The sequence below is a fragment of the Brassica oleracea genome, chromosome C9, assembly GCF_000695525.1.
Source record: "Brassica oleracea var. oleracea cultivar TO1000 chromosome C9, BOL, whole genome shotgun sequence".
In the NCBI taxonomy this organism is placed as follows: Eukaryota; Viridiplantae; Streptophyta; class Magnoliopsida; order Brassicales; family Brassicaceae; genus Brassica; species Brassica oleracea.
The window spans coordinates 52,981,353-52,992,137 of record NC_027756.1 but is presented as its reverse complement, the minus strand read 5'-3'; the positions used below and the strand labels follow the sequence as shown (position 1 = coordinate 52,992,137).

Sequence of the window (10,785 nt, the reverse complement as noted above, 5' to 3'; positions counted from 1 at the left end):
ACACCATAAACAAGAACAAGAGTAATTCATCAAAGAATCATTACATTTTCTTCTTCCTTCTTATAATAAACTCTCTCCCTTATACTAGTGTTATTTGCTTCCTACGGGTATTAAATTCTACTCTTATTTAAATTTCACGATACTATAAATTATAAGTTATTTCATAACAAGAAGTTTATTATTTATTGGGTAAAAGATTTGTGCCTTCCATTGAGGGACCTAATGAGCTTTATATAATGTTCATTACAAAGACTTAGAAAGCTAAACAAAAATGGAAACATAATGAAAATATCAAAAACTAGCCGTTAGGCTTAAATGAGAGAATCTCAGCCAAAATGGGAAATGCGTTGAGCTGCTTGTATCTGGACAACTATGGAAAGATCCTAGGAGCCTTGGGGAGCATCTAGTTGATGAAACAAATCGCCAAATCACAGCCAATAGTGTAGAAAACTAGCCGTTGGGATTTAAAACAATTCGGCTCCAAAAATGGCAAGTGGAGATGTTGAAGAATCTGGCTGATCCAGTGAGGTTTAGTGCATGGTATCAACACTCCAAATGGTCTTAGATGTAATGAATGATCTCCTAGTTTCCAAACGTGAGTTTGAGTTGCACACTCCTTAAGCAAAGAATTAATTTCCTTAAATAGAACCAGTTCGGATGCAGTGTAGATAGTCTAACTTGTAAATGGCATATCTCCTAAACCATTACTCCTTTTGGTATAAAACCAATTCTCCGTGTGCTCCTGTTGAGTGTAGAATCCAGGAAAACCGGTTTCATTCATAAATTCCTCCTGGTTTATAAGATATAGCGTTTTGATTGCTTATACGTCCTGGTTGGCTTCTTTAGCTTTCCTCAGCTTCATGTTCTTCACTGATTTACACCTGGTTCCTTTCTCCTTTTCTAATGATGACTTGAGGTCCTCATCAATTTAATATACAATTAGTTGAGTAAGTTTGATGGCCACACAGGTTATGATGTTTGATGAAAGAGGAGATTAGAGTTCCATTTGCTAATATATGGTATTGTTTTCTATTTTCAGATGTAATATACAATTAATTGTTATATTACTTGTTGGAAATATTGTGTATTGATTTGATATAAAATTAGTTGAGTAAATTTGAAGGTCACACAGCTTATTATATGATGTTTGATGAAAGAGGAGACTAGAACTGGCTGCATATAATATATGGATTTGTTTTATATTTTTAGAAATTTCTAATAGTCACTCCAACTTTGATAGGAAAAGAGTTGAGCAAAAAGGGGGCAGAGTCATGATGACATGACAGAAGAATCCAAACATTATGAGATGGAGATAAGATAAATGACACTAATTGAGAAGTATCATCATAGTCTCTTCAAGCTCTTCTTTCTGGCATCTACCTTCTTCTTGTCTGCCTGAACCTTGGCCAAACCGGCTTCTCTTTTCTGTGTCGTAGTGGCCACACTTGCAGATCCTGCTGCTGCTGCTACAGGCACGTTAGCAATTTGTTCAGTCGCTGTTATTACTCTATTGATGTCTGCCACTGAAGAGGGTATTGCAGCAGGCGTCTCGTTGTTGGGCTGGCCAACATTTAGAGCCGTTGTTGACTCTGAGATAGCTCCTGTTTTGAACTTAGGTTTTGGTTTAGCATGGATACCCGTGTAAAGCCTGCACACAAGTCCAGAAGATTTCGACTTAAAAACAGAATGCTCCAAAGAGATTTTGACAGAATATGAGACTCAAAGTAGATGGACTCACCGAGCATGCCTAGCGTACTCTTCATAGTTCTCAAGTAGCATCTTTCCAGCCTGTTCGTTTAATGCAGATTCTGGAAATGGCTCGATTAGTAAGCACCTCACAACCTGTTAACAAGTACAAACACACACACAAAGAAAAGCTCACTCTCTCAAGTATTAAGTAATCTGATCAAAGAAATGAAAAGACACAAGTGTGAAGGATCTTACAGAGAGAACATGTCTTAATCCAAGACTAGGGTTCCAATCTTTCTTAAGCGTGTTAACGCAAATCTCTCCGTTAGAAGCAACATTGGGATGGAATATCTTTGTCATAAAGTAGCCTACAATGGCAGACCAAATAAATCAGAATGTGGTCCCTCAATTTTTATATTAGACACATACCTTTAGGCGGAGAATGTGGAAAATCATGAGATAATGCCAACTTCATACGGAAAAGTCCATTCTCATAAGGAGTCCCAACTGTACACAATCAATATAGAAAAATCATTCAACACAGTAATCAACTAATCATTAAATACGGAAATAATAATGCACCTGGCCCTTCAATATCAGCACATATTTGAGAGAAGTCCTCGTCGTTGACCACAACCTTGATGCCATCCGGAGGAGATTCATCGACATTCTTGAATTTTTCTCAAAATCTATTTGTTTATTCCTACGAAAATATTTAATTTTTTGGTAAATGTTATATATACTGAAGCTTATGATCTTTAGTGTTGTTTTAAAATTTTTGAACACATTATACATTTGTATTAATGTATATTAAACTCTATTTCATGGTACATGAGCATTGTTTTAATTTTTATCAATTAATTTAATAAAACTTCGTAACACTCCCTCAATTGGTGGACTAACCACTATAAAATCGCTATTTTCTAGAGAAACAGAGACAAAAAAAGTTCCAAACCTCTTTGACCTTCATCATATGTTAGTGAAAGATTCAACTATACATTAAAACAAAATTTTCATATTTTTGAATTTATCTCAAAATCTATATGTTAACCCCTACAAAAATATTGAATTTTTCGGTAAATGCTCTATATACTGAAGCCTATGATTTTTAGTGTTGTTTTAAAAAATTTCAACACATTCTGCATTTGTATTTTAATGTATATTAAACTCTCTTTCATGGTACATGAGAATTATTTTAATGTTTTGTTAATTAATTTAGTAATAATACCTAATACTCCTTAAATTAGTAGATTAACCACTATAAAATCATTATTTTCTAGAAAAACAGAGACAGCAAAAGTTTCAAACCTCTTTGACCTTCATCATATGTTAGTGAATGATACAACTATGAATTAAAACAATTTTTTTGTATTTTTGATTTTTTTCTCAAAATCTATGTGTAACCCCTACGAAAATATTGAATTTTTCGGTAAATGCTCTATATACTGAAGCATTTGATCTTTAATGTTGCTTTAAATTTTCTAGAAAACATTTTACATTTGTATTGATGTATATTACACTCTCTTTCATGATAAATAGACATCGTTTTATTTTTTTGTCAATTAATTTAGTAAAATTTCATAATACTCCATAAATTGGTAGACTAACCACTATAAAATTATTATTTTCTAAAGAAACAGACACAACAAAATGTCCAAACCTCTTTGATATTTATAATATTTTAGTGAAAGATGCAACTATGCATTAAAACAGTATTTTCATATTTTTTGATTTTTTCTCAAAATCTATGTTTAAACCCCTACGAAAATTTTGAATTTTTCGGTAAATGCTCTATATACTGAAACATATGATCTTTAGTGTTGTTTTGAAATTTCTGAACACATTCTATATTTGTAGTAATGTATATTAAACTTTCTTTCATGATATATGGGCATTGTTTTAATATTTTGTCAATTAATTTAGTAAAACTTCATAATACTCCCTAAATTGGTGGACTAACCACAATAATATCACTATTTTCTAGAGAAACGGAGACAACAAAAGTTACAAATCTCTTTGACTTTAATCATATGTTAGTGAAGGATGCACCTATACATTAAAACAGTATTTTCATATTTTTGAATTTTTCTCAAAATCTATGTGTTAACCCATACGAAAATATTTAATTTTTCGGTAAATGCTCTACATACTGAAGGCTATGATCGTTAGTGTTGTTTTAAAATTTCTGAACACATTATACATTTGTATTAATATATATTAAACTTTCTTTCATGGTACATGGGCATTGTTTTAATTTTTGTCAATTAATTTAATAAAACTTCATAATACTTCCTAAATTGGTGGACTAACCACTATAAAATCTCTATTTTCTAGAGAAATGAAGACAAAAAAAATTTCAAACCTCTTTGACCTTCATCATATGTTAGTGAAGGATGTAACTATGCATTAAAACAAAATTTTCGTATTTTTGATTTTTTCTCTAAATCTATGTGTTAACCCTACAAAAATATTGAATTTTTCGGTAAATGCTCTATATACTGAAGCATATGTCTTTAGTATTGCTTTAAAATTTCAAAAAACATTTTACATTTGTAACGATTTATATTAATCTCTCTTTCATGATATATGAACATTGTTTTATTTTTTTGTCAATTAATTTAGTAAAACTTCATAATACTCCTTAAATTGGCGGATTAACCACTATAAAATCGTTATTTTCTAGAGAAACAGAGACAAAGAAAGTTCCAAAACACTTTGACCTTCATCATATGTTAGTGAAAGATTCAACTATACATTAAAACAAAATTTTCATATTTTAATTTTTTTCTCAAAATCAATGTGTTAACTAGATCACTTAATGCATGGTTCTAGAGTAATTAACTAGATCCTGAACTTAGGACATGGGAAACTGCGAGAGTAGATTCTTTGCGTGATAATATTCTGATTAAGTTAAGTTTTTTAGAAACATGCTGATCTAACATTCTTTATGGTAATCAACTCGCCACAACCATCGATCGACATCGTCAGTCGAGCGTCGATCGACATCGACACTGGATCGTCGATTGATAGTGTTATAAAGTGAGCGGTTGAGTCCTAGTGTATCAGCTCGCCTAAACATCCTATCTTATAGATTCGATCCCTAAGTACTACGATTGAACCTCTTGTTTGAGAGAGTAAAGTCACTCCTTAGGATGATCTGAGTGATATCAATAAGATAAATAAGATGGAATGGTTAATAAATCTTGAGACGGTCGAGATTGTATCATATTACAGATATTAACACGTTCAAAACTTGTGTTATTATCAATATATTACCACAATAAGGTTCCAAATGGGGATGATTGTGAATAAATATTAATTTTTTGAAAATATGTAACTCTAAATTATTACATTAAAGATTGCAAGATTTTTTTAGTAATATAATTTTTAATGTCAATTAGTATATGTTTGGTATCTTACTTTTGTTTTATATTAAACAATTATCTATTATTTTATTTTGAAAACTTGGTGTGAACATATTTACATTTCATATGTTATTGTGAAATTTGTCTTGTCTGTGTTTGCTATTATAAGAGAAAATCATAATATATATTTTTACGAAAGATTGGAATAACCATAAGAATATATTATAATAAATATATTGGACATTATTTTCTTGATATATTACAAAAGTAATAATTAATTAAAAATTAAATTTATAAAATGAAATAAATTTCTGACAAAAAACTGATAATTAAAGTTCATAACTAGTTGTTATCTAGCCATGAAGGCATTTAATGTAAACACACAAATTTACAAAACAATTAATATAAATAACTGAATAAAGTAAATATATTTTACCTGAATTATATAGACTAAGATTATTCAAAACATTTAGTCCATGATAACAATTTTAATTTATATCTATTACATTTTGAAAAATCTGTTTCAATATACAAATTATATCTTGAGAAGGCAATCTGAAAGAAAATAAAACTTTCACACTAATATTCATATGCTTAGGTAAATGAATCATGCACTTTTATATTATTTTGACTATAATCTCAGAAAATCATTGAAAGATTTTCTTTACAAAAATATAACTAATGCGAGTTTATGTTTATATGTAGATTGATATGCTTAGGTAAATGAATCATGCACTTTTATATTATTTTAATTATAATCTCAGAAAATTAATTGAAAGATTTTATTTACAAAAATATAACTAATGCAAGTTTATGTTTATATTCTGAAGTAAATGAATCATGCACTTTTATATCGTTTTGACTACAATCTCAGAAAATTAATTGAAAGATTTTCTTTACAAAAATATAATTAATGCAAGTTTATGTTTATATGCTTAGGAAAATGAATCATGCACTTTTATATTATTTTGACTATAATCTCAGAAAATTAATTGAAAGGTTTTCTTTAGAAAAATATAATTAACACAAGTTTATGTTTTTTATGTAGATTGATATGCTTAGGTAAATGAATCATGCACTTTTATATTATTTTTACTATAATCTCAGAAAAATAATTGAAAGATTTTCTTACAAAATATAAATAATGCAAGTTTATGTTTATATGCTTAAGTAAATAAATCACGCATTTTTATATTATTTTGACTATAATCTCAGAAAATTAATTGAAAGATTTTCCTTACAAAAATATAATTAATGCAAGTTTATGTTTATATGCTTAGGTAAATGAATCATGCACTTTTATCTTATTTTGACTATAATCTCAGAAAATTAATAGAAAGATTTTCTTTACAAAAATATAATTAATGTAAGTTTATGTTTATATGTATATATATATATATCAATCTAAAATATAATAGAACTCTCAAACAATTTATAAAACATCCTACAAAATGAGTATCTCCAAAAAATGTATATTAATCGCATTTGTTTTCACTCTTTTTTTCACGATGTCAATTGTTCGCTGCACCAATATTGTTTCAGGTACTACATTAAAATATAATTTTTAGTTATGCTAAAGTCTTCATTCCTGCATAATTTTAATATTTTATTATTTCTTACTATTCGAATAGATTTCGGAGTAAAAAAAGCGTATAATCTATGCTATGGTCCATGTGACGACAAAGGAGTGTGTACGCCGTTTTGTTATACCAAAAAGGGTCCGATAAGGGGAGACTGTGTTGGTGGCACTTGTTGTTGTGCTGAACACTAAATAAAATATTAAATAATATCATTAGATATTATATCTTGTATGAAATGAAATAATACTACCAATAATACATAAAATGCTTTTACAAAAAAAAAAACGTTATCAAATTGAAGTTACTTTGATTAACCTCGAGAAAACATTAGTCAAAGTTGCATGACTTTTCTAAAAAACATTAATAAGAGTATAGTATATATTAATAATGTAAACATCCCACATGACATAGAACTGTAAAATATAGAGGAAAACACGTGAAGAACAAGTAACGTTACATATATATCTCATGCAAAAATAAATGAAGTGAAAAAGGAAACTAATAAAAAATCGGTAAATGTATTAAGTGAAAAATAAAAATATTCATTTAAAAATAAAATATTCATTTTTTCCTTTGTACATATATTCATTTAAAAAAAAAGAAACTAACAAGAGAATGTAAATATAATTAAGTGAAAAATAAAAATATTCATTTTAAAATAAATATTCATTTTTTCTCTAACATATAAATAAATCTTATGAACGGAGACGTCTCATAGTAGAAGCTCTGCAGATGCATTCAGTCCATGTTGTCATGCACCTTCTATTGGGCCGAATTTCTGTCACCATTCTGATATACCCTATTCTTCATTTTGATATTATTTTTTTGAAACTATTCATTTTGATATCTTTTGAGTCGACATAATGAATACCGAGAATAAATCTTTCTAACACGAGATTCCACTTCGACAATACATATTTCCACAACCTTAAGCAGAAGAACAACATAGTACATATGTTAAATTCACATTTGAGTAAAAAAATGATAGGTTTTGCCGATGGATCATGTCTTCATCGTCAATCTAGCTGTTTCGACTAGGCATTTACTTGGATGAATTTATGTGATAAATCATGCTCCATGTAGTTAAAAAAAAATTTATTCTTAGTTCAGGTATTAAAATTCAAATTTGTTATAAGTTCAGGTATCGGATCGCATCATTTGTTTCGTTTAAACTAAAATGATTCAGTTACGAACTGTTTCATGTCACCATTTTACGGGCATGATGATGGTTGTATGTATTTAAATGTCTTTTATTCTAAGTTGATGTATTAAATTTAAATTCGTTATTAGTCCAAATATCAGATCACACAATCAAATAGTTTATATATTGATTAGGCGATATGGCCTAGTTCGTGCACTAATTCACCATTTTGCCTAGTTTCATCTCTTGATTGAATTATTACAACTATTCTTATGGATATGAGTGAGCAGGTCGAGAGAAACAATGATGTAAATAAATTTTATTAAAGTTTAATGATATTATAGGTGTTGATAATTAGTGGACATATATACCTGAAAGAGATTTTATGATGTCGAAAGAAAATAAAAAATTGTAAGATGCCAAGAATGATATATATAAGTTTACAAAACAAAATGTATAATATACATTAATACAAATGTATAATGTATTTAAAAATTTTAAAACAACACTAAAGATCATAGACTTCAGTATATATAGCATTTACAGAAAAACTCAATATTTTTGTAAGGGTAAACATATAGATTTTGAGAAAATTTGACAATGTTATTTTAACGCATAGTAGCATCCTCCACTAACATATTATGAAGTTTAAAGAGGTTTGGAACTTTTTTTTTTCTCCGTTTATCTAGAGAATAGCAATTTTATAATAATTAGTCCACCAATTTAGGGTGTATTGTGAGTTTTACTAAATCAATTGATAAAAAATTTAAACGATGCATATGTACCATGAAATATAGTTTAATATACATTAATACGAATATAGAATATTAGTAGAAAGTTTAAAACAACAGAAAAGATCAAAGGCTTTAGTGTATAGAGCATTTACCGAAAAACTCAATATTTTCGTAGGGGTAAACACATAGATTTTGAGAAAAAATCAAAACCATGAAAATATTGTTTTAATGCATAATTGCATCATGCACTAACATATGATGAATGTCAAAGAAGTTTGGAACTTTTGTTATCTCCGTTTCTCTAGAGAATAGCGATTTTATAGTGGTTAGTCCACCAATTTAGGGAGTATTATGAAGTTTTACTAAATTAATCTATACAAATTAAAAAGATGCTCATGTACCATGAAATAGAGTTTAATATACATTAATATGAATGTAGAATGTGTTTAGAAATTTTAAAACAACACTAAAGATCATAGACTTCAATATATAGAGCATTTACCAAAAACCACAATATTTTCAACACATAGATTTTGAGAAAAATTCAAAAATATGACAATACTGTTTTAATACATTTTTGCATTATGCACTAACATATGATGAAGGTCAAAGAAGTTTAGAACCTTAGTTATCTTTGTTTCTCCAGAGAATAGCGATTTTATATTGGTTGACTAAATTAATTTATACAAATTAAAAAGATGCTCAAATACCATGAAATAGAGTTTAATATACATTAATATAAATGTATAATGTGTTTAGAAATTTTAAAACAACACTAAAGATCATAGGCTTCAGTATATAGAGTATTTACCGAAAAACTCAATATTTTCGTAGGGGTACACATAGATTTTGAGAAAAAAATAAAAAATATGACAATACTATTTTAATGCACAGTTACATCATGTACTAACATATGATGAATGTCAAAGAGTTTTGGAACCTTTGTTGTCTCCGTTTCTCTAGTGAATAGCGATTTTATAGTGGTTACTCCACTAATTTTGGGGGTATTGTTAAAAATAAGGTTTGCATCATGCGAAAATAAGGTTTGGAACCTGTGTTTAGAAATTTTAAAACAACACTAAAGATTATAGGCTTCGGTGTATAGAGCATTTACCGAAAAACTCAATATTTTCGTAGGAGTTAACACATAGATTTTGAGAAAAAATTAAAAATATGACAATACTGTTTTAATGCATGGTTGCATCCTGCACTAACATATGATGAAATTCAAAGAGGTTTGGAACCTTTGTTATCTCTGTTTCTTTAGAGAATAGAGATTTTATAGCGGTTAGTCCACTAATTTAAAGAGTATTGTAAAGTTTTACTAAATTAATTGATATGAAAGCTAAGTTAAAATATTAGAATCTTGGAGAAACTTATTTTTTTTCTTGGAGATAGGCTTCATGTGTGGGTTTTTGAGACAATGGATAGGGAGAGAATTAGCAAGAAAAAGAGTAGTCAGGTTCATTGTATTTCCTCTCATGATCATATTCTCATGATGGCTTCAACTTCAAAACACACTAGATTTTGACTCGCGCTTCGAAATCACGGGTTATTTTGGATGATACACAAATTTTGATATGAAATAGTATTTAGTGATGTTGTACATTATTATGTTAGAAAGTCGTATTATATCGAAGAAATTTTTTAAAATTTGTATAATTTATGAATTAGTTTACAGGTTCGACTTTTTGTATGGATCCAGGGCAAAGTACCTATTGCATAGTTTTTGGACCCGCAAGTTTCTATCAAGTCCAAGTCCTATTCTCGACCAATCGAGTATCCAAAATAGTTTTTATTTATTAGGTATATTTTAATATTTTGAATATATTTTTGAAATTACGGATAATTTTTAGTTTTCAAGTTTAGATATTTGTTATAGTTTTCAGTTTTAGCTAAAATTTAATTTAAAAAAAAAATCACATTTTGATAAAAATTTACTTTTTTTTATTTGGTTTTCGGATCAGATTTTAAGGTAAAATTTAAGGTTTTCTTAGATATTTTAATATTTTGGATATTCGTTTGAGTTTTCGGGTATGTTTTCGTGTCAAATATCTTTTGGGTTTTCGTGTACTATTTAGATTTTTTTGGATATTTCAAATCTTTTCGGGTTTAAAATATTAGATCCAGTCGGACCCGTTATGTACCCAAAAGTTAGTTATTTTCATGTATTTGAATTATGAATTCAGAACTGAAAGAAACCAACCTAAACCTCAAACCAAATGTTTTCAAATACCTAATAAGGTCCAAATGTCTAGGACTTTAAGGATCTATAC

The 10,785-nt window shown here is 28.4% G+C and overlaps 1 protein-coding gene and 1 long non-coding RNA gene across 2 annotated transcripts; one reads left to right on the top strand and one right to left on the bottom strand.

Moving 5' to 3' along the window:
• Nucleotides 1–1,153: 1,153 nt before the first annotated feature.
• Nucleotides 1,154–3,181, bottom strand: LOC106315341 (ubiquitin-conjugating enzyme E2 22-like). Its single transcript, XM_013753072.1, has 6 exons — nt 3,136–3,181; nt 2,272–2,370; nt 2,119–2,196; nt 1,945–2,057; nt 1,739–1,842; nt 1,154–1,648 (listed from the first exon to the last, which is right to left on the bottom strand). The coding sequence occupies exons 1-6, from the start codon at nt 3,179–3,181 to the stop codon at nt 1,345–1,347; spliced, it is 744 nt and encodes a 247-aa protein (XP_013608526.1). The 3' UTR covers nt 1,154–1,344.
• A 3,296-nt stretch (nt 3,182–6,477) lies between these two features.
• On the top strand, nt 6,478–6,908 carry LOC106317663. Its single transcript, XR_001265190.1, has 2 exons — nt 6,478–6,596; nt 6,686–6,908. It is a non-coding gene; the product is annotated as an uncharacterized LOC106317663 (long non-coding RNA).
• The last annotated feature ends 3,877 nt before the right edge of the window (nt 6,909–10,785 follow it).